We start from the raw sequence: 25,456 nt of genomic DNA on the forward strand, positions 1-25,456 counted from the left end.
AGAAACACGTGATGGTGTCTCCGCGGTGTTGGATGTTTTGGTCTCCCCGAGGCCAATCATCTGTTCCTTTACAGCCTTTTACTAGGCACTGCTCCTAATAGCCAGATTCCTACTCCACACTGATGAGGGGCAAACACCCCGAAACAGCTGTCTGTGGATGGATACCATGCTTGGCATAGGTGGTTTTCCTGTATTGGATGTTTTCCTTTATTGGATGCTGCCCTTCCCGTGGTTGTTCCTTCCCGGGGAAAGGTCTGGCTATTCACTGCTTGCGTTGAGAAACACGTGATGGTGTCTCCGCAGCTATCCTACATGCATTTGCATATTTCCCATAAGGGATGGGGGCAGTGTTCTGGATCACTGCGTTGAGAAACACGTGATGGTGTCTCCGCGGTGTTGGATGTTTTGGTCTCCCCGAGGCCAATCATCTGTTCCTTTACAGCCTTTTACTAGGCACTGCTCCTAATAGCCAGATTCCTACTCCACACTGATGAGGGGCAAACACCCCGAAACAGCTGTCTGTGGATGGATACCATGCTTGGCATAGGTGGTTTTCCTGTATTGGATGTTTTCCTTTATTGGATGCTGCCCTTCCCGTGGTTGTTCCTTCCCGGGGAAAGGTCTGGCTATTCACTGCTTGCGTTGAGAAACACGTGATGGTGTCTCCGCAGCTATCCTACATACCGTACATTGGATGACCTACCTTCATGGGCAGCCCCACCTTTTCTTCCCATATTTATTGATAAAAAGTAGTCAATCGCAAAGTAGATGAAGAGGAGACCCCATACTGCATCGCTGAGCTCCAAATAACTCTGGTTAATAGGGTTCTATGCTTTTATAAAGGGGTTTGTCCAATATCAGTCAAAATTGGGGCAAGGTCAGACAATGTTGTAATATATCAATATAAGGATTACTCTCCTGTTGGACCCTACTCCAATGTCGCCTCTCCGCTGTTCCCCGATGATTTTTGTTGACCGTGATGTCAATGATGTCAACATGTGACTGCTGCAGCCAGTGATTGTCTGCAACTGTTATCTGTTGGGAACTGGACAACACTACTATGTACATCAACAAAACATTCAACAGGTGAAGAATGCTTATTTTGATATTTTGAGAAAATCTGGATGGGACAAAAGCGCACAGATAGGGCAGTACTGTAAGGAGCAAAATGGTGATGAGAGTAATGGTAGTGCTCACCGGTGAACGTTGTGTGAGGACACCTGTAGAAGCCTAGTAAGCCGTAGCTGCAAATCCGTGGATGGAAGAAAGGTTCTTCTAGGTTACAGTTTACCAGATTGGAGGATGTCACAATGTGTGTACTGCGCTTATGGGAGTAATGAGGTCTGGAGACTATAAACTAGGTTTTTTATTCACGCCAACGCATTTTATCCAATGTTGGACAACCCCTTCAACTAGGTACAGGGAGAAAGTATATAGTAGAAATTCTGTCCTAACGATGCCTTCCCAGATCAATTGTTTTTGAGCTGTAGAAGAACATGTTCTGGGTTTTTGTCCAGAAAGGGCAGACATGTATCTGACGTAGGTGTTGCGGTTGCAGACAATCTTGGTGCTACGGTGGGCATAGCATACCCTCTGCCCTTAGAAAAATCCCCATTATTATAGACTGTAGACCTGGCACATGTTACTGATTTTACACTGGGGCCCAAGAGCCTCAAGTTATGCATCTGAGGAAGTTTAGGGAAGAATTTGGGGTGAGGGGGTTCATCTACCAATAGAACATTTATAGAAACAACTCTTATTTTCATTTATTAAAAAAAAGAAGTGAACATGAAAACTTTTATCTCTAAACATATATTTGCATGGTGTTTGTGTGGTTTGTTTTCCTCTTATCGTGATACATTTAAACTGCAGTATCTAGTATAGAGAAATATGACGAGTTCACCCTTACACAGCAATTTCCATGGACAGAGCACCTGACTTTATGGTATGAATATAGATAACGGCAAACAATATAAATGAATATAATCCATACTGCACGTTTAAATGTTTTACATGGACATTTAGTGGTGTAATGAGTGTTCTGTCCTGTACCATCTTCATCGCTAGTCATCCTTCCAGTGATGAATTTTATCTTATTGCTTATGGAAATACTTAAGAGCATGCTTGATTAGAGGGATTGCCACCTGTATGTTCCATCAATGATGTTACGTTCTTTGCTCCTGTTTGCTTGGAGTTTCATACAGTCCTTAATTGAGAACCCCGTACCTTGTTAGTGCTATCCCAATATACCATTACACCACTAAAACATGTAGTTTTTGAAAAGAGTGCAACGAACGGACTATTTGGCTTTGTATCCTGAGGGACATGCTCCCTCCTTTTTTATTTTTTTATTTTTGCACTAGTGTGAGGCCGGTAGCTACTACCACCCCGAAGGATGGAGATACTCTCATGCGCACAATGCAATTTTGGGACCCTTTGGGGAACTCATGACTGAAGATGATATCATTCGTATTGAGAAGCAGATTGAGAATCTTCAAGTGATGCATAAAGTCCAAAAAGTGGAAACTGAACTGGAGCAGCTAGAACATGAATTGCAGCAACTCCTACCAGTATCGGCAGCCTTATCACAAGAGCACTTCACTGTTAATCCAAAACAAATGCAAGGTAGAGCTGATGACCTTCCAGCCTGGTGTTCCAAAATATCTACCCTCTTAAAAAGCATGGCCATTCTCTTGGCAACACTCGGAGGTAAAGAAGTTGATCTTCAAGATTTGATGCCCAAAGTCAACACTGAACTGTCTCAAAATACAATAAAAGATGGTAGTGCCAACATTGGCAGATCTCAGTCCTTCAGTTCCACCAGAGAAGAAGTTGAGAAAGAAATTAAGCAGTTTGGTGTGTCTGTCAAAAACCTAAAGGCTAATTATGAAGTGTCCACAAGACACCAAATTGATTATGATGCTTCCAACAGAATCTATAAAAGGAAAAGATCTTTACCAGTGGGGACGACGGCTGACGGTTACAGAAGGGAGCCCATCTTAGAGGAGGACTACATAACAGGCAATGAGCAATTCAGCATCTTGAATGATGACATTTCAAGACCACTTGAAGAGTCACCTATCATGCTGTCCCATGCCCAGTTAACATATCATGATGAAGATGTCTTAATAAGAGATTTAGACTCTACCAACCAAGGCAACATAATGGATGCGTTAGGAGAGCCATTGTTCAGTGCAGACCATATGACTAGAAGTCTCCCTGTACAAACAGAACTTAGCTGTGTCCAGGACTACATAGACATGAGAAAGGAAAGGATTGTGTTTCTTTTTCTTGAGCACTGGAAAAAATGGACATTTACAGAATCCGTCAAAAATAGCAATCCAAAAAAGAAGCCAACCAGGGATTCCACTGGTAGTGAACTAGAGATTGAGAAGAGGAAGACTGAAAATGAAGAGAACAATCTGAAAATGGCCAAAGGACAAAGTGATGATGACCGCCTTTTATACTTCATGAAGCAGAGACAAGTTGTTGGAAAGTTAATCAGTCACTGGAGAAGTATAATTTGCCAGGTTCCTACAAGGCAAATTCGACGTCTGAGTAGAGCAAATATGCTTTATTGGCCAGAACACTTTCTACCACATGTGAATGGGTCACCCGTCGAGTACTCAAGCCTTACCTTGGACCTGTTCATGTTAGGTTACTTCCAGTTATTAGAAATGACTATGTCACGAGAAGAGAGAAAGTTTCGTCATATTCTATGCTATGAAATGTTTGACCGGCTGGGTAGTCACAGCTGGGAACTCATTCGTAACTTTCATAAGGTTGTCATGGAAGAGATTGAATCTGGCAAGAGGGATTGGACTGATGGATTTGAAGACCATAAGCAGCAGTTCTTTGGGGACAGTGTAGTGCGAGAGGTAGATGGTGTTAAAGTAACTGAGCAGCTAGAAGAGTCTGTGATCCAAAATTTAGTGTGTGATGATCCCAAAGTTACAATGGACCCTAAACCTAAGCAAAGTGTTGTGATCTCTGATGAACTGACTCCACTCCCCAAATGTAGGAAAGACTCTATTCAGCTGGTATCAGAACTGGGGGAATTTACCAATGATGACATTTGTCGATATATAGATCGTAGTTTTTCATTTTGGAAAGAAAAAGAAGCAGAGATGTTTGACATATGAATTAATTTCTATCACTTGTTCCAGTACGTAAAAGGCTGATGGTAAATAACATTTTACCAGAATAAACAAGGCAACAAAAGGCTGCCGCCTTTATTGGATAATGAGTGAATCCATATGGAACAACTGAATTGACATAGCAGCAGGTGCACATTTGTTGGCTGTGGAAATGAGGGATAGACTGAGCCGTTAAATATGTGCTTAATTTTGATTGTTTTTTTGGGGGAGGATATAACATAATTTTTCCAATCTATTATACTGGAAAATGTTAGTAATTAAGAACACCAGGCGATGAAGTCACACATGGCAAAAATGAGATGTAAAAAAATGTTTTTCTGTATATACTGTGTATCTTCCATTAAAATGGTTTTAGGAAGTTAGTAGTGGCAGACATTTTGAACAGGGTTTAGTCAGTCTTTAAAAGGTTGTCTCATGGAGATTATTGTATACTGGTAAATCCAACATATGCTTATAAAAAAAATGTTAGATTTACAAAAAATCCTAAATTTATTCCTGAATTATCTGGTGATACAAAAAATGTTTATAATTATGAGTTGGATAAGCTGTAAAAAATATTCTTCATGGGACAACCCCTTCAAGCTGGTTCTATCCTTTAAAAAGGACCCATCAGTCTCTCTTAAGCACCTTTTAGAAATCCCTCAGCTCCCCTAATTCAGCTGTTTTTTTCCATTTTGTGATGCATCACTCCATTGCAGAGATATTCATATTTATTTCTTCTGGAGCACAGTATGTGAAATTTCTGCTTTGCAGTCCAACTGGGTGTTTGATCCCAGTCATTTCTTTCACCCATCCCTCCAAGACGCTGCCAATCACAAGTGTCTGAGATTCCTAGACTGCTAGATCACCTGTTGAGTTGTGATTGGGAGCATCTGAGAGGGAGGAGTGAAAGCGCACGCCACCAAGGAAGACTGTGAAGAAACGTTCCCTTGGACTGAAAACCAGAGATTTTACATACTGCACCCCAAAAGCAATTAATGTGAATATCTCTGCAATGGAGCCAAGCAGCCCGAAATGGAAAGGAGCGCCATAATCAGGAGAGCTCAGGGATTTTACAAGGTATTTAACTTTTTTTTTTAAGCAAGAGTACCCAATGGGATTACCCAATCAGTTATGGCTGTGTAACATGATTCAGAATTATTCTTTTATATGTTTGACCATTGAATCACATTAATATCTGTATCTCTAGAAACCAATGTACATACAATAACTTACCGGATTCTGAAATTACTATACCTTTTTGACTTTAAGATTACTTTTGGTTCATCTAATGCTTGAAATGAATGTAAAAAATTCTGTACTAATTAATTTCTCAAATCATTATATAGGTCAGAGCTCTGTATTTTTCTAAGAGAGGTCTCCAAATTCCCTGTATAGAACTATACCTAAATATGAGTATAATTGTACATTATACAACTTATTAAAGTGTGTGCATTATTTCTGGGTTTGGCCCCTTTAAACAGGAGCCTGTCTTCCGTGTAGGTATGTCATCAGTGCTGTGTGAGAAGGGGCCTGGATCACTACTCAATTAAATAACTAAGCCAACCCCCCTACTCTGCCATGGACAGTGCATAGATGGAGAAGGGGACTGGCTTTGATATTGAAATGAGTGGTTAACCAGCCCACTGCACATACAGTACTTAAGATGTGGCAACACAAAAACCTCTTTCCTGTATTTACCATTTTCCCAGAAATGGAGTTGACTATTTTTGAACCATAGTATCCCTATATCGGGACTACTATGATACAAGAAGCATATAAGTATATTTTATAACTTACAATTTTATGTACATTTAAATATACATTTTTTAAGTGGATAACCCTATAGACTCTTTGAGGAAGCTTAAAAATGACATATCACCTCTTAAAAAAAAATCATGAAAAAAATATAAAACCTTTCTCAAATGGAGAGCCCGAAGTCAGCTAAAGTCGGGTCTCTCTTCTGTCAACCTATTTGGTGAGACTTTCTGCTTCTTAGATGGGAGCTACAACTGTGTGGGGGTAAACTAGGAGTGTGCAGCACGGAATCACAGGGGAGATCTGTGCTGCTGTCTTACATCATGCTGGATGTAGTTTTGTAAGAAGAGATGAGAGATGGATTCCTGTGTATGGAGCAGCAGGAGGAAGCTAGAAACAGAAACTGAGGATATTCTATCATACCGTCTCATCAGTATGAGGCTGTCTGTGTACTGTATGTAGTGAGGTGTTCAGGTTCCTTTTTGTCAGACTAACCCTTTATAAGCAGCTATGTCCTCCTCTTTCAAAGTGTCCCCTGATTTTGTTTCCAGGAGTCACTGAGCACTGGGATAATTAATTCTCCATGTTTGTGATTCTCTTCTGGTGAATTGTGAGTCAATAGGTCAATTGTTTCTCCCATTATATTCTCTGGACCAACAGGTCAACAAATCATTGAAACAGGCCAAATCCCGCCAAGGCTGTACAGAGTGATACTTAAGGGAAATATCCGATTTGCTAAAGACATATACCAGTATTTGAGAAAAATCTTACAATTTCATCTACTGTCACTTTTTATGTTTCTATCATAACCTAGAGGTCCACGTAAAGATTTTAATGCATATAGTGTTTACCTTGTATGACCCTTAATTAAACAGTGTGCTGTAAACTCATAAGCCCCCCATTAGTAGTGGCTGATTGCTGCCAGATGTTTTTTTAATTTTTATTTTATTCAGTCTATTTCGAATTTACTGTGTAATTAAAGAGGTTCACGCATTTTTTTTAGCATTTGTAACCTCATAGATAGACGGTGCATGCAGTTTTACCTTTTTTTAATATCCTAATTTTTTTAATAAACATATTGGGCCTCATGTATCAAAACTGTCTCTGAGACTAAGGGGCCTTTTTGCCCTTAATGACCACTCAGAATCCATATTCCATCCAAAATGAAATCTGAATTCTGATTGGTTGATACCATGGAATGCAGTTCTGAAACCTGAGACTCATTATATTTAATGCAATGGTTTTTTTTATTGGGAGCCAACAGGTCGTAGACGTGTTCATGTGTGTTTTTGGCCTTCAGTTTCTGTTGTATTCTTTGTAGTTTAATTTTAGGTAAAATATATTTGTATGTAGATTCTTTTTCTCCAGATCTTAATAAACTTTCCCAAAAATTGAATCAGTCTAATCATTGCTTTTTTTTTTTTGTTTTAGAAAAGTTGAAATGTAATAAAAAATTGGACATTTCTGTCATTTCTAAATGGAAGAAGGTCAGAATATGTTCATTTGATACAATATCAAGAGAGGGTAAAATGCTGGACATTTCTAAATTTGGATGAAGGTCAGAATATGTTCACATGATATAGTAGTAAGAGAAGACAACATGTGGGCGGTACCTGACTACACAGGGTTTGTTTGTGGTCTGTAACCATGGAGACAGATAGATTGCACACGAGCTGTTTACACAGGGTATGAGATTCTTCACCATGACTATGTACAAAGCGGTATAATTAATTTTTATTTGAAATGCTTTGTAGTATTAATGTTGCCACAAAGATTACATACGGTTTAAGAAAAACAGAAGGCTTATGTTAACTTTTATTACAATTGCACCAAAATTTCCAAATATAAGCTCCTAGTTGTCTCTGCATCTTTTCATTCCATTATGCATTTCCAGATACATCAGCATAAGATGTATGTTATCAAGCATAGGGATTGTCCAACAAATAAATGATAATTTGTGTGTATTATGACATCCTAATGTTCTATTGATCTCCCAGAACATCTATGTGTCCAGGGCTCACATATGGTCAGTAGCAAAGTACAATAACCTTGGATCCTCGTGTACAGGGCTGATGGAGTTCATGCAGTTGTGCATTCAGCCAGAAGGCAGCAGAGAAGCCATGTATGTAACCAGAAATGGATATATTTGGTGGTTCTGAAAGAGGAAATCCAGAAACAACATGGAGCATCATAGTATGTAACAGCAATATCTTCACCAAGGTTTTTTAATTATTCCAAATCAAACTCTGCTCCATTATTCATGGACGAATAGCCCTGATGCAAACACTTCTCATACAATCTGAATTGGTTTACCCCACGATGAGTTCACAATCTCACCACCGTGGCTGCTTATTTCATCTACTAGATGGTGGCCCGATTCTAACGCATTGGGTATTCTAGAATATGTATGTCCACGTAGTATATTGCCCAGTTACGTAGTATATTGCCCAGTTACGTAGTATATTGCCCAGCCACGTAGTATATTGCCCAGTCACGTAGTATGTTGCCCAGTCACGTAGTATATTGCCCAGCCACGTAGTATATTGCCCAGCCACGTAGTATTTAGTATATTGCCCAGCGACGTAGTATATTGGCCAGAGACGTAGTATATTGCTCAGCGCTGTAGTATATTGCCCAGTTACGTAGTATATTGCCCAGCGACGTAGTATATTGCCCAGTCACGTAGTATATTGCCCAGTTACGTAGTATATTGCCCAGCCACGTAGTATATTGCCCAGCCACGTAGTATATTGCCCAGTCACGTAGTATATTGCCGAGCCACGTAGTATATTGCTCAGCGCTGTAGTATATTGCCCAGTTACGTAGTATATTACCCAGCGACGTAGTATATTGCCCAGTCACGTAGTATATTGCCCAGTTATGTAGTATATTGCTCAGTGACGTAGTATACAGCACAGAGCCACGTAGTATATTGCTCAGCGCTGTAGTATATTGCCCAGTTACGTAGTATATTGCCCAGCGACGTAGTATATTGCCCAGTCACGTAGTATATTGCCCAGTTACGTAGTATATTGCCCAGTGACGTAGTATACAGCACAGAGCCACGTAGTATATTAGCTAGTCACGTAGTATATTGCCCTGCCACGTTTGTCACAGGTTAAAAAATAAACATATACTCACCTTTCCGAGGGCCCCTTGTAGTCCACGGCAGCTTCCGGTCCCAGGGTTGGTCTGAGCGCAGGTCCTGTGATGACGTCACGGTCACATGACCGTGTAGCGGTCACATGACCGTGACGTCGTGTCAGGTCCTTGCCGCGCAGGACTTGTGATGACGTCGCGGTCACATGACCGTGACGTCATGGCAGGTCCTGCTGCCATACCATCTTTGCCACCGCAAGTTGCAACGGAAGATGGCGGGCGGCGCGAGCGGCTCAGCGGACTACAGAGGGTGAGTATAGCAGGTTTTTTTTTTTTTTTAATTAATTATTTTTAACATTACATTTTGTACTATTGATGCCGCATAGGCAGCGTCAATAGTACAAAGTTGGGGACACACAGGGTTAATAGCGGCGGTAACGGAGTGCGTTACCCGCGGCATAACGCGGTCCGTTACCGCCGGCATTAACCCTGTGTGAGCGGTGTTTGCGGGCGCCGGGCAGTGAGTGCGGGGAGTAAGGAGTGGCCATTTTTTTCTGGACTGTGCGCGTCGCTGATTGGTCGCGGCAGCCATGACAGGCAGCTGCCGAGACCAATCAGCAAACGAATAACCGTGACAGAAGGACAGAAAGACGGAAGTACCCTTAGGCAATTATATAGTAGATTTTCTTCACTTTACTTTGCTATCATTTATTCTGCTTTTTCTTTTGCAAACTCATCTCTTTTCTTTCCTACTTAGACCTCTTTTCTCATTCTTTCTTCGCTCCTAATTTTCTTATTTCTCTAATTTCCTTTTATTTTTTTCTCCTTTCCTCTCCTCTGATTTTCTTTCCTTTACTTTATTTCCTATACTTATCTCTATTATTATCTATTATGTGCTTAATTCTAAAACTCTGGGCAAAACCATCAATGAAAAAGACCTGGGTGTATGGGTGGATGACAAACTCACATTTAGTGGCCAGTGTCAGGCAGCTGCTACAAAGGCAAATAAAATAATGGGATGTATTAAAAGAGGCATAGATGCTCATGAGGAGAACATAATTTTACCTCTATACAAGTCACTAGTTCGACCACACTTAGAATACTGTGCACAGTTCTGGTCTCCGGTGTATAAGAAAGACATAGCTGAACTAGAGCGGGTGCAGAGAAGAGCGACCAAGGTTATTAGAGGACTGGGGGGTCTGCCATACCAAGATAGGTTATTACACTTGGGGCTATTTAGTTTGGAAAAACGAAGACTAAGGGGTGATCTTATTTTAATGTATAAATATATGAGGGGACAGTACAAAGACCTTTCTGATGATCTTTTTAATCATAGACCTGAGACAGGGACAAGGGGGCATCCTCTACGTCTGGAGGAAAGAAAGTTTAAGCATAATAACAGACGCGGATTCTTTACTGTAAGAGCAGTGAGACTATGGAACTCTCTGCCGTATGATGTTGTAATGAGTGATTCATTAATTAAATTTAAGAGGGGACTGGATACCTTTCTGGAAAAGTATAATGTTACAGGGTATATACACTGCACTCGGCCCAATGTTATACTATGGGGCCGTGCAGATCTGCCATTATTTTCTCATGCTGATTCGTCATGAGAAAACGATTGTTTTGCTTTTTTTTTTCTGCTTTTACACTTTTCTTACATCCCTTTTTCTTGCCTTTCCTGTCCTTTTCTGATATAATATCTTCTTTCCTTTTTCAATTGTTTTCCTTTTTTTTCCTGTTTTCCCTTCCTTTCCTCTCTCCTGTTCACCTCTGATCTCCTCTCTTCTCGTTTCCTCTTTTTTTTTTTCTCCACCTCTCATCTCTTCACTTTAGTTTTATTTTCTCTTTTCTTCACTCTTGTCCTTTGCTCATTCCTCATATCTCCACTCATTTTCTCATCTCTTCTTCTATTATCATTTCTCTTTTGTTATTTCTTTTTTTCTTTTTCTCTCTTTTTTTCTTTCTTTTTCTTTGTTTCTCTTGTTTTCTTTCTTTCTTTCTCTTTTTTTTTCTTTCTTTCTTTTCTTTTTTTCTTTCTTTCTCTCTTTCTCTTTTTCTTTCTTTCTCTTTTTATCTTTTTCTTTCTTTCTCTTTTTTTCTCTCTTTTTCTTTCTTTCTCTCTTTCTTTCTCGTTCTCTTTTTCTTTCTCTCTTACTTTTTTCTTTCTAATTGTATTATTTGCTCTCTTTTGTTATTTCTTTCTCTCTTTTTTCTTTCTTTTTCTTTGTTTCTTTTTCTCTCTCTTTCTTTCTCACATTTTCTTTCTTTCTCTCTTTCTTTCTCTTTCTCGTTTTTTCTCTTTATTTCTCTTTCTCTCTTTCTCCACCTTCAATTCCCTTCTTTTTTGCCATTGACATTGTAGTAGAATTCCTTTGATTTGACACCTTGCAGCAGGATAAGATATGTCATGATACAAGAGGGTGTAAAAAGTGCTTCTCTTGGCTTAACTGTAGTAAGAATCAAAAATGTTCAGAGGTGTGTTCTATGATAGACACCTGCTTGAAACAACAATTTCTTAAAAAAGAAAATGGAGATGGAGCCTCATGTATAATATAATACCGCCATGCATGCTGTGTGAGTAACCTAGCTCCCCTGCCATGTTTTCCATAGTTAGAATTGCTGCCCTTGGCCCCTCGTTGCGCGGTAACAGTCTGGCTCATGGTAGATAACCAGTACTATATTTATTATTTTAAAAAAAAAATCAATATACCGCTAAGGAACTGAAACTAGCAAAACAAGATGAAAGTGGTTGACGGTTACATTGACAATTCCAAGCACCCAAGTGACTTCATCTCTACTAATGATCAGCGTAGATTAATCGACCTCCACTTTTTCCTCCTCCTTTTGTGCTGCTGGAGATGACCCAAGTAAGTATTTTAATGACGTCCAGTGAAATCTTGGTGAATGCACCAAGCACTTTACTCTATGGAGTGATCAATTTCATGGATCATTTTTTTAGGATGACCAGTGAGGTTGTGTTACAGGTCTCCATAGCCATGATCGACGGATTGATGTATTTATTCCCAGTTTCCTGTTTCTCATACAGGAGCAGGAAGAAACTGCAAAATTATCTACCATGCCGGCATGGCGGAGGGAAATCCTAAGGAAGAAGATGGAGGAGGAGAAGTAAGACCAGCTGTAATTTAAATCAATACTTATTGAAAAGTTTTCTTACATTTTTTTTTAAATAATTCATTGTTTTCTTTTTTTTCCCTTTGCAAATGTTCATGTGACAGAGAGCAGAAAAGGTGAGTGTTTTGCTTTCTCTCACAAGGGTGGCTATATGCTTTCAATAGTTGTCGCCTACCCAAGATCTATTCCTTCTGACTTCCTCATTCAGATGCACATTTTGGATTGTCTTGCATCTTCTCAATAGGAAGAGAAGAATAAGTCACTACCGGATATCTCAGGCGGCGGCTTATCTCCTGTGAATATAAAGGATTAGGCATGTTGAAAATCAACATGTCCAATTCTTTTTTTTATTATTTAAATTTACATTTGGAGGAGAGTAAGGTAACCTCTAGTGATGAGCGAATATACTCGTTACTCAACATTTCCCAAGCACGCTCGGGGGTCCTCCGAGTATTTTTTAGTGCTCGGAGATTTAGTTTTTATTGCCGCAGCTGAATGATTTACATCTGTTAGCCAGCATAAGTACATGTGGGGGTTGCCTAGCAACCAGGCAACCCCCACATGTACTTATGCTGGATAACAGATGTAAATCATTCAGCTGCGGCAAGAAAAACTAAATCTCCGAGCACTAAAAAATACTTGGAGGACCCCCGAGCATGCTCAAGAAATCTTGAGTAACGAGTATATTCGCTCATCACTAGTAACCTCAATATTCATTAGGTGTCTGGTCAAAATCTGCTGGTCCAGCCAAAGTTCCTCCAATGTATAGTTCTACCTTAACTCCTTTAGGTATATTATTACTTTTATATGAGTGTCTAGGTTACAACCTTTTGTATGTATAAGGCCATAGATTGTGCATGATTCTAAATCTAATTGTATCATTGTATAGATCTCAATTAAATTCTTCATGCAATCAGCTGCGAATGAATCTTGTATCATAAGCCAATCATAATCATAATCCATTCTACTCATACCCATATATACATTCACAGACAATATTGGATGATCCAAATCTATACGGTTATGGAAAGATCTTTATTCATTGTATCTGTTAATTGCCCAGATTTGCCGGAAGAAGATAGCTGTAACAGGCAATTTGATATAAAATATTAATTAAAGGTTACCTTTAAAGAGGACCTGTAACTTGCTAAAAATTTTAATTAAATATCTTGTAAAAAACCCTGAACTCCCCTGATTCTGCCACTTTTTTTCTGTTTTCCTCTGCGTCACTCCACTGCAGATATATTCACGTGTGTTTCTTATATGGCACAATATGTGAAATCTCTGCTTGCTGTCCAATTGGGTGTTTCTCTAGAGTTTTCTCTGGGGATGTGCACTTTCACTCTTCTCTCCCATATACAGAGCTGTGATTAGCAACATGTGGGAAGGAGGGGTGAAAGCACCCTTCCCAGAGAAGACTATAGAGACACACCCAGTTGGACAGCAATCTGAGATTTCACATACTGCCCTCCAGAAGAAACAAATGTGAATATCCTTTCAAGGAGTGATACAACACAAAAAGGGAAAGGGCACCAGATTCAGGGAAGCACAAGAAAAAGGGCACCAAAATCAGGGGAGCTCAGGGATTTTTAAAAGGTGTTTAATACAATTTTTTTAGCAATTGACACGTCTTTTTAAATATTTTTTAGTTGGCACTATTTCCAAAACAATGCTGTGACACTATACTTGCCAACATTTACATTGCCAAAATGAGAACATTTTAGTCCCACCTCCAGGACTGCCCTCAAACAGAGCTTGTGAGTGGGTTTGCACAAACCCCATAAAGTTTTGAGGTCTGATTCGTGAGATTATCTTAGCAAAATGTATATTGTTGGCAAGTATGTGTGACACCCGAAACTTCTCCTTCAAAGCTTTTATTCAATAAAGTCTTTGGGAATTGTACATTGCCCTCAGCAAAAATACAGCTTGTTGTCCCAGTTTCAAATGGTGGATAATACATCCAGGAGAAACCCTTAAAGGGAATCTGACAGCACTTTTTTTCTCTGTAATCTGAAGACAGCATGAGCTAGGGGTTAAAACACAGATTTCAGTGATGCCTCTCTTATCAAGCTCCATGGTTTTGGTTGCTTGCAATGATTGTTTTAGCACAAGGAGATTGTGTCAGACCATGCTCGTCTGACATGCCCCCTCCTGTGATAGGCACCTCACTGTTTATGAACATTGTATATACAGAGCCTTCTGTGGGCGGGGTTAGCTTCCTCAGCTCTGCTTCATTACTAAATCTAAAAACTCTGATTGTGTGAGATAGGCAGCACCCAGTAAACTAAATTATACATCATTGGGTTCAGCTTCTCTTTGCCTACATCAGGCTACTCTCAGATGAGGTAGCAAATACCTGCTGACAGACTCCCTTAAAAAGACACCTGTCACTTTTCATAAGTCATTTTATTTCTCTAAATCTGGAGGTTGCTTTTTTTCCCTGTACATGACTATTCCTAAGATATAACTTCCTCGCTGTATATAATTTTAGTTTTGTTAGCCAAGTGGGCGTGATCCCCAACTCTTCTCTATGAGCTTCTATATGAGGATCACACCTCCTTGGTAACAAGACTAGATTAATATACAGTAAAGGCACAGATGATTGGCCTCGGGGAGACCAAAACATCCAACACCGCGGAGACACCATCACGTGTTTCTCAAATTGAGAAACACGTGATGGTGTCTCCGCAGTGTTGGATGTTTTGGTCTCCCCGAGGCCAATCATCCGTGCCTTTACAGCCTTTTACTAGGCACTGCTCCTAATAGCCAGATTCCTACTCCACACTGATGAGGGGCAAACACCCCGAAACAGCTGTCTGTGGATGGATACCATGCTTGGCATAGGTGGTTTTCCTGTATTGGATGTTTTCCTTTATTGGATGCTGCCCTTCCCGTGGTTGTTCCTTCCCGGGGAAAGGTCTGGCTATTCACTGCTTGCGTTGAGAAACACGTGATGGTGTCTCCGCAGTGTTGGATGTTTTGGTCTCCCCGAGGCCAATCATCCGTGCCTTTACAGCCTTTTACTAGGCACTGCTCCTAATAGCCAGATTCCTACTCCACACTGATGAGGGGCAAACACCCCGAAACAGCTGTCTGTGGATGGATACCATGCTTGGCATAGGTGGTTTTCCTGTATTGGATGTTTCCTTTATTGGATGCTGCCCTTCCCGTGGTTGTTCCTTCCCGGGGAAAGGTCTGGCTATTCACTGCTTGCATTGAGAAAACACGTGATGGTGTCTCCGCAGCTATCCTACGTAGATTAATATACAGTGACTACAGGGCCATATCTTATGAATGGAGGTGTGTAGTAAGAGAAAAAAAGAAAAAAACAATGCCAGATTCACAAGAACATAATATTGGCAAGTGACAGGTTCTCTTTAAGGTCCTATTTTTTATTAGTGATTTTACATATGTTATAGAGGAAATAGTCTTTAATTATTGGCTGCATTTTCCATAGTGTCCAGTTAGTAAGCATACTTCAGCTTGGTAAAGAGCCATTATGAAGGTTATAGAGGTAGCTTTAATTACCCCGTCACCTACCTACTTACAAGTATACTCTATTTTCCCCTTCCTCCTACTCCTCAACTTTCTTCATTTCCGTCAATCTTCTTGATGCTACTCACTAAAGCAGACAAGGGAAAGACAGTCTTCCGCTAAGCCTAAGGTAAGAGCGCCCACCTGTCAGTCCACAAACTTTCTTGTGGATAACTATGCAAACTCCTCCTCGTAGGGACTCATCTCATTTCATCAATAGTAGGCAGGAAGAAAACAAATTATTGTTATTTATTTGTAAACAAAAAAAATGATGCAAGAAAATTACAAAGAAAAAAAAAATAGGAATACATTTTTTGGATTTAGGTTTCTAACCATCATCACCTTCATTCTTGTTTTCCAGAAAAGAGCAAGAGAAACAAAAGAAAGAAGAGGAGGAGCGAGAAAGAGAGCAGTCGGAAAAGCTAAGAACACTGGGTTACGATGAAACCAAGTTAGCACCTTGGCAAAGGCAAATTATCCTAAAGAAAGGGGACATAGCAAAACATTAGATTTAACCAATTTTCTGTCCTTCATCTTTCATTGTTTATATTGTCCGCCATTCGATTTTCAGAGGAAACATTATCAACAAGACAGCGGTGAAGTTGCAGCTCATCAGGGGAGGGAAAACGTAATTCTATATGGACTGAAACAAGATTATCATAACATTCAGAGTGTTTTTTTTACTCATTTCCAGCAGGGAGCTTATATAAAATCAAGTATGACTAGATACAACCAACTACATATATATGGCCATCGCATTCTTCTTCTGTCACCTTTACTTTGTGGAATTCTTTTAGTTTGTTTCATCTTTTTTTTAGAATGCACTTTTACTGCTTACTGTACTTAGGAGTAAAAATGTCCTCTAAAATTCCTTTATGTTAGAGGGGTCCACAATGGTGGTGCGACTACAGGTTGTCCCACTACTGGGCGGTAATATGTGTTAACATGGCAGCAGAGCCCCCACAGGAGAAATAAAGAATTACATGTAAAATTGAAATCAGTAGTATATCCTTGCCACTCACAGCTTAATGTGGCTTAAGGTTAACATATTTGGTTGGGGCCTTCTCTGTCTATACACTATGCAGCAATGGTGGAATGTGTAAAAAAAAAACTACTTTAGGGCTCGCTCACATGAGCGTATAAATCGGTTGAGTGCAATTCAATAAAAAATAACGGATTGCACTCGGACTAATGAGGCAGTGCACATCTGCGTATTTTTTCTTAGCTGTATTTATGAGAAAAAAATCCAACATGCTTTGATTTCACTCCAAAATCAGTAAAGTGTAAAAAAAAAATTACTTGCCATAGAGACCATCAGTATGGCATTCGATTTTTGCGGATACATTACAGCTCACATAGGAAAAATATTGGTCTTGTAAAATATTAATAACTGCTGAGCAGAAAAATAGATTGCTGTAAGATTGGAACACACACAGATTTTGATGCAGTGTTTAAACCAAAACTAGAAGTGGATTGAGCAAGAAAAAGTAAGGGGAGCAGAAAGAAGAAATAAGGGGAGGAGGAAGAAGAAATAAGAGAAGCAAGAAGAAGAAATAAGGGGAGCAGGAAGAAGAAATAAGAGAAGCAGGTAGAAGAAGTAAGGGGAGCGGGAAGAAAAAAAAGGGGAGCGGGAAGAAGAAAACGGGGAGCGGGAAGAAGAAATAAGGGTAGCAGGTAGAAGAAATAAGGGAAGCAGGAAGAAGAAATAAGAGGAGCAGGTAGAAATGAGAGAAGGAAGAAGAAATAAGGGGAGCAAGAAGAAAAAATAAGGGGAGCAAGAAGAAAAAATAAGAGGAGCAGGTAGAAGAAGTAAGGGGACCAGGAAGAAGAAATAAGAGGAGCAGGTAGAAATAAGGGGAGCAGGAAGAAGAAATAAGGGGAGCAGGAAGAAGACATAAAAGGAGCAGATAGAAGAAATAAGGGGAGCAGGAAAAAGAAAACGGGGAGCAGGAAGAAGAAATAAGGGGAGCAAGAAGAAAAAATAAAATAAGAGGAGCAGGTAGAAGAAGTAAGGGGACCAGGAAGAAGAAATAAGAGGAGTAGGTAGAAATAAGGGGAGCAGGAAGAAGAAATAAGGGGAGCAGGAAGAAGACATAAGAGGAGCAGATAGAAGAAATAAGGGGAGCAGGAAAAAGAAAACGGGGAGCAGGAAGAAGAAATAAGGGGAGCAAGAAGAAGAAATAAGGGGAGCGAGAAGACGAAATAAGGGGAGCAGGTAGAAGAAGTAAGGGGACCAGGAAGAAGAAATAAGGGGAGTAGGAAGAAGAAATAAGGGGAGCAGGAAGAAGAAATAAGGGGATCAGGAAGAAGACATAAGAGGAGCAGATAGAAGAAGTAAGGGGAGCAGGAAGAAGAAAAAGGGGAGCAGGAATAAGAAATAAGGGGTGCAGGAAGAAGAAATAAGGGGAGCAGGAAGAAGAAATAAGGGAGCAGGAAAGAGAAGTAAAGAGAGCAGTGGGAGCAGTGGGAGCAGGAAGAAGATGCAAGGGGAACAGTAAGTAAGGCGAGCAAGAAGTAAGGCAAGCAGGAAGAAGTAAGGGGAGCAGGAAGAAGTACGGCGAGCAGAAAGAAAAAGTAAGAGGAGCAGAGAGGTGGACCAGGGAGAAATAAAGGGAGAGTTGAAAAGTAAGGGGAGCTCACCTTGAGACCTCTTCCTTGATCACTGTATACACAGCACTGAATAGTAGCTGTGAATACTGTTTAGGAAGCATGAACAGCGCTTCCTCCCTCGGTCCCAGTGATGATGTGATCGCCTCATGATGGGAGGTAGCAGAAACTGCTAGGAATTAGGAGATTCAGACCAGCTCTTCATTGGCCCCAGATGGCTGGAGTTTACCTGTAACAGAACTAACATGCCAATCCCAAAGGTCTTTATTGACTTTATAGGGAGTAGGCGGCACAAGGTGTAAAAAAATGTCAAATGCCCTTGGTAATTTATAAAAAAAAAATAGGAAAAAAATAAAAAACAGACATGTATTTCCATTTGTTTTCTTTACATTTTCCCCAAATGTTGGAAAAAAAAATTTAAATAAAAATGACATTAAAATTATGCTTCACAAAAAATAAATAAACAAACAATAAAAAAATTTCAGCTCTTAAAGCTGAATGTACGACACAAAAAACTAAAATGTGCCTAGTCATGAACTGGATAAAATGGTCCAACCTTGAACTGGTTTTATAAAGCCTTAAGTAAAAGGAAGAGACCAGTTCACCGCCATCTATATCCCATGTATTCCGGAGAACGGAAAACCTCTTTGCCTGGACACAGTAGAAACAGCATGAGAAAGGTCTATGGAATAAAAATCTTCTTTATTGGTGAATGAATTTCATTCAGGTAGTGAAATTAAAAACTTGTCATAGCTAAGTTATAAGTCATATGCATATTAACGATTGTTGGGTTATGACCCAGTCATGGATTATGCATGTGTTCAACTGCGTCAAAAACGACGCCAAAAACTGCATGTCAGAATACTTCAAAAACGGAAAAAAAGCTACCATTGAATCTCTCAGAGGAGTTGTCACATAGTCATCCCTTTTTCCCAGAACCAATAAATGGCCTTTATTTTAGTAATGAACTCCAACTAATAATCCTGTTTTTCTTGTAGTTCATGATTACTTCGGTGGGTTTCACATGTCTATGAAATATGGACTGTTGTAAAATCGCAATACCTGGTCCAACCACTAGGTGTGACCTGAGTTAACTCCCACATAGGCATAAATGAGGCAGTTAGCTCCACTGGACACCTGGAGGTCGAGCCAGGTATTGCAATCCGAGCATGTCCTGGGTTTTACAAAAGTGTGAAACCTGCCTTAGGCTACGTTCACATTTGCGTTGTGCGCCGCAGCGCACAACGCAAACAAAAACGCGGCAAAACGCACGCTAAAACGCTGCGTTTTGCGCCGCATGCGTCGTTTTTGGCCGAAAGTTGGACGCAAAAAAAATGCAACTTGATGCGTTTCTTGCGTCCAACGCTTGCGGCCATGCGGCGCAAAACGCAGCACAACGCATGTCCATGCGCCCCCATGTTAAATATAGGGGCGCATGACGCATGCGGCGCCGCTGCGGCGCCCGACGCTGCGGCGCTGACCGCAAATGTGAACGTAGCCTTACTTTGCTTTTATCCTTTCCCCATCTCATCAGGATTAGTTATGAAGAATGAGGAACATATAGAAATGGCCTCGAGCTCTGGGGCTCTAGAGTATTTTAGATTTTAGGAAATGTTTCATTTTTGTTTTATTCTATTTCATAGGGACCTCCCTTTTTTATTTTTTTGGAATATATATATTTTTTTCACTGGCTTGAGGCTTTTCCTGCTTTATGTCCATGAAGTTTAATTACCATATTTTCTAATATACTTCTTATTTCAGTTACTCTCTATGGTGTAGAAATTAGAGCGCCGTCATTGGATAGAAAAGGTCTCGTTACACGCAAAGGCTGGAAACCTGTAGAGACCTAGTCCTGCTAGTATAGGTGCGAGGTTTGATGTAATTTCTGGATGCATCAGAGGTCTCTCTCTCCAGCAGTTCTGGGGATTGGACATGTTGAGGACAGGTTTTCCAGGTTCCAGACATAAGCAAAGATGCTTCCATTCACTGACAACAGGAAGAGATATTGAAATGGTAAATAATCAAAAATATATTTGCAAGTTCTATCATTTCCTCATGATACAGTGATTGAACGTCATTGACATAAATCCAGTAAGCCTTCTTCCAAGGGCTTTAATGGCTCAGAATTGTTTCTTTTTGTGAGCACTGGGAGGTCTGCACCTTTGCAATGCACAGACTGTTCCAATTAATACCCAGAGGAAAAATTGTCTTTATGGTTTCATAACCCCAAAATCCAGCGTTTACCACAGATGTACAGCAGATATATATTTGGGGCATGCAGTATATGGATCTTGGAGTTCAGACTGTAAGGACTGATTTAGGTCTTGGAATTTACAAAGTACAGGACAAGAGGTTCCTGTTATATATATATGGCAGCAACATTCAGTAAAGTACATGTAGGTGGGGTTTTCAAACCAGATCCACATATAGCAAAAAAAAATATCAGGCAGAAAAATGAACCAGACAGGCACAGACTCTGAACTTACCCTGATATCGAGATTGGTTCATGCAGAGTGGACCTCAACATCCACAAACAACCATACAGTATAGACCCAAAAACCATAGTGTGCAGACTAAGATCCACTAATGTTCATATAGGGTGCTGACCAAAATCCATTCATGTCCGTATGGTGTGCCGACCTAGATCCATTTATGTCCATAGAGTGCACCGACCTAGATCCTTTTGTCCATAGTGTGCTGACGAAAATCCTTGCATGTCCATACTATGTGCCGACCAAGTTCCATTCATGTCAGTACAGTGTACTGACCATGATCTATTCATGTCCGTAAAGTATGTCAACCAAGGCTCATTCATGTCAAAGCAGTGTGCTGACCAAGGTCCATTCAAGTCCATACATTGTGCCGACCAAGATCCATTCATGGCCATACATTGTGCCGACCAAGATGCATTCATGTCCATATATTGAGCCGACCAAGGTCCATTCATGTCCATACATTGTGCTGACCAAGGTCCATTCATGTCCATACATTGTGCTGACCAAGGTCCATTCATGCCCATACATTGTGCCGACCAAGGCCCATTGATGTTGATACAGTATGAAATCTAAAATTTATACAAGGTGGACATAATATTACTGCAGTGTTGACACTAAATTCTATCCATTATGGATTCCAAGATCCATCCATATCCATAGAGTGTGAAAATAGGATATATAGAGAAATTACCTCAAAATCTATACTGTGTGGATTCCAAGATCCATGCAGTTTAGATCCCAGTATCTTTAGAGCAGCACAGTGGCTTAGAGGTTAGCACTGTTGCTTTGCAGCATTGGGGGGCTCAAATTCCACCAATGAAAACATCTGTAAGGAGTTTGTATCTTCTCCCCTTATTTGCGTGGGTTTCCCCTGGGTTCACCGGTTTCCTCCCCCCCCCCCCGAGGCATACTGATAGCGAACTTGAAGGGGTAGTGCCACGAATAAAGTACATTTTGATCAATGGATCTTGGAATAATCATCCTGTGCTGAGATATTATAAATGTGCCCCTGCTGTGTACTGTGTAATGGCTGTGTCTGACCATGCAGGAACATGGTCTGATCATACCACAGCTCCTGGGTAGGTGAGGAAGCAAAAGAGTATACAGACAGGACAGCAGAGGAGGAAGCAAAAGAGAAGATACTGACAGTACAGCAGAGGAGGAAGCAAGAGTATACAGACAGGACAGCACGGGATCACAGCTGATTCTTTTTGTGAGTAATACATTTCCGTACCTGTATCTAAATAATATTTTACATCAAAGTAACAATTAGCTGTGATCCTGTGCTGTCCTGTCTATATACTCTCTTTTGCTTCCTCCTCTGCTGTGTTGTCTGTATCCTCTCTTTTGTTTCGTCCTCTGCTGTCCTGTCTATATACTCTTTTGCTTCCTCCTCTGCTGTCCTGTCTTTATATTCTTTTGCTTCATCCTCTGCTGTCCTGTCTATATACTCTCTTTTGCTTCATCCTCTGCTGTGCTGTCTGTATTCTTTTTTTTGCTTCCTCCTCTGCCTAGTAGAAGCGCTATGATCAGACCATGTTCCTGCACGGTCAGACACAGCCATTACACAGTACACAGCAGGGGCACATTTTTAAGATTATCTCAGCACAGGAACATTTTTTTTAAAAACACATCCAGTTGTGGAACTTATTATTATTCCAAGATCTATTGATCAAAATATACTTTGTTCATGGCACAACCCCTTTAAATTCCCAATCAGTATGTCGTGTGGACAGTGTGGTGGACCATATAGCTCCAATCACTGTGAGCCCCAAAATCCATACAGTATAAATCCTACTCAGAAGAGCTGTGCATTGAAAAGTTGCTTCTTACCCTTTGTTTATAGAAACCTCCCACCTCTAGGTGAAAACAAGACAAAATATCCACCATGAAGTGTCATGTTTATAGGGATTTTTACATATTGTATATACAGGATATATTCCATATATGTTTAATGAATGTTAGATATTAGAGGATGTCAGATGCGTTCGGTGTGCAATATTTTTTTTTAAGAAAAACCTATTTTAAGAGGAGATAAATAATATATTAACATATTTGGTTTATAAATTATATATATATAATACACAGATGCCATACTCATTGCCATTGCCATGTTAGCAATATTTTCTACACATTGTCATGTTTTTTTCCTGCTTCCTTCAAGCAATGTCTGGCATATACATATAAATATATATACATATAAATGAGAAATCTATATTGTCTAAACGCTGAAGAAAATAAATATATATATATAGTATGTTTTCAAACATACAACGCATCATACGTGTGGTTGTTGTGGATACATGGCTGTCGACGTTGATGATGTCACCGTATTTTTTGTTCTTTTGCAAATAAATTATTTATTAAAAGATTGAATGGCGAAGATTTGTTATATTAAACAATCGTATTAGACACAGTAAGTATATCTAGAATGGAGCTTGGTTTTTTGGGCTGGTTGGAGATTGGGTGATCCCCCTTCTCGTCATTTCTTTTTGTTCATACAAGTCCATGGAGTGTGAACCAAAAGATCGACCCAGTGTGCACCGCAAGATTCATAGACTTTGGAACCCAAGATCCCTGAAACTGTAAACAGTGTGAATCCATGCTGCAGAATATGAGTGTATCCAGTACCTCTTCTTTTTTAAAGTCTATCAGCCAAACTGGTAGTACAAAAAGAGAGATTAAAAAGGAGGGGGGCGGCTTTTTAGCCAACAGCGCCCCTCTTCTTTCTAGTTTTGCAGCTCAGCCAAATTCAGGTTGACTGGACGGCAAAGTCGACCTCAAATTTTCTGATGGAATCCATTAAAAAGATGGTCATTGAGTGATTGAGTGATTTGTTATTGTTATGTGGCTGTATTTCAGTAGTTTGTGCTTTGTTATCCTCCAGTGAATGTGGTGTTTATCTGGTTGCTGTTTTGACCCTTCACCCCCCGCCCCCGAAGCTAGAATATTTCAATTAGAAGGCTATAGGTATGATTATGTATTGATGAGCATCAGATATTCATATATAGTGATTCTTGATAGCTTGGGAAGCCTTCTGAATTTTTCATATTTCTGCAAAAATGTAACCTAAAACTACATCAGATTTTCACACAAGTCCTAAAAGTAGATAATGAGAACAAAAATTAGGAAAATCAGCATGCTCGGGTGCTACCGAGTGTCTTCGGTGTGCTTGAATAATATGTTCGAGTCCCCGCAGATGCATGTCTCGCAGCTGTTCGACCGTCACAATACATACATGGATTGCTTAACAAACAGGCTATCCCTGCGTTTGTTGTGACTGTCGAACAGCCGCGAGACATGCAGCCGGAGGGACAAGAACATAGTATTCGAGCACGCCGGAGACACTCAGCACTCGAGCATGGAGGATGACACCTTATCTGAGCAGGTTCACTCATCACTACAAATGATCCAGTATTCCATGTCTGTGCTTGACCAAGGTATGTAATGTATGTGAACAGGACTGTCCTGGATATTGAAAAACCTAGTTGGAAGAACTGTAAAGATAAATCAACAGCAGTTTTCTGGTAGTTTTTCAGTAATGGCAAACAAAAAGGATTGATAACTATAAAGTTGCAAAAATGTAGATTTTCTGATTATTAAGTCAATAATTTCCTGTAAAGTTATCAAAAATCATTCAGACATCAAATCATATTTATTGATGACTATCATCACATAACATTGACAACATAAAACATTGGAATTGTCAACCGAGAACAATATTTGCAAAAAAAATTAACTAGAAACCAAACTTTTTCCTTTTGAGTTCAGACATAGACCACACGTGATGGAGGCAGACTTTTTTACTTGGAATATCAGTGTATTAATAACTAGCACCTTGTGTTTCAGCAATATTAAAGGAATGACCAGAACAGAAACCCTCCAACCTATCTCCATGTGTGTTATTAGAGTATGGATTTTATTAATATTGATAAATATGTTGATGAAGTACATGAGACTCCAATATTAAATCTTTAGAATGGCTGCTTTCACTGTAAAAAAAAACCCTGTCTCTTAGCCTATCAATCTGAGATGCTAGTGTTTACAATGGAACAGATTTCATAAAATACTAAAATTTGTGAATTTACAGCTATGTGGATGGTCCATGCCTATGAGTGGGGGATTCTGAAGACATAGCTGTTTGTCCAGCAGTTATCTATGGTATATTGGAGGCTAAAGAGTCTGGGTCCATCAAAGGATCCTCTTAGTTTTTTGTGAGCCAGTACTACACTTGATGGAGGTATTGTTTATTAAAACAATCGATACATGGACAGTATGAATCAGTTTTCTTTATAGATTTATTGTGATGAAAGTACCGTATTATGTTAAAAGGGTTGTCCGGCCTTAGGCTACAAGTTTGCAGTTGCTCTACATGACTGCAGACTTGTGAATCCTCACATTGCGCACACTGCGAGCTGTGAGGATGTGCCAATGATTTGCATACTTCCAGCCACATTCCAACTAGACATGACTGACCTTGCTCAATACATTTGTATTAAGCAAGGTCATGCATGTCTAGTCTGCATGTAACTGACTGTATGCAAATCACATACCATATTTTTCGGACCCAAATTTTGGGGGAAAATGGGGGTGCGTCTTATGGTCGGGATGCATTTACCAGGGGACACATTCCGGGCTGGTGTGCGGCAGTTTGGCAGATGATCGGTGGTGCCGGGGGCTCCGCCGTCATTT

General features: G+C 40.0%; 2 protein-coding genes across 2 annotated transcripts in view; both read left to right on the top strand.

Annotated features, from left to right (window-relative positions):
- ESPN (espin) overlaps positions 1 to 18,279 on the top strand; it is a 283,637-nt gene extending 265,358 nt beyond the window's left edge. Inside the window, exons 12-14 of the mRNA XM_077250372.1 lie at positions 12,043 to 12,122; positions 12,233 to 12,244; positions 16,024 to 18,279. Of these exons, the coding sequence (XP_077106487.1) occupies positions 12,043 to 12,122; positions 12,233 to 12,244; positions 16,024 to 16,171 (240 nt within the window). The 3' untranslated portion in view covers positions 16,172 to 18,279. The remainder of the gene's footprint in view (positions 1 to 12,042; positions 12,123 to 12,232; positions 12,245 to 16,023) is intronic.
- LOC143766993 (espin-like protein) lies at positions 2,448 to 5,096 on the top strand. The gene has a single exon (XM_077255012.1). It carries the CDS (start codon positions 2,448 to 2,450, stop codon positions 4,140 to 4,142), a length of 1,695 nt encoding a protein of 564 aa, XP_077111127.1. The 3' UTR covers positions 4,143 to 5,096.
- Positions 18,280 to 25,456: the final 7,177 nt, after the last annotated feature.

This window comes from Ranitomeya variabilis, chromosome 4 (genome assembly GCF_051348905.1).
Source record: "Ranitomeya variabilis isolate aRanVar5 chromosome 4, aRanVar5.hap1, whole genome shotgun sequence".
NCBI classification, from domain to species: domain Eukaryota; kingdom Metazoa; phylum Chordata; class Amphibia; order Anura; family Dendrobatidae; genus Ranitomeya; species Ranitomeya variabilis.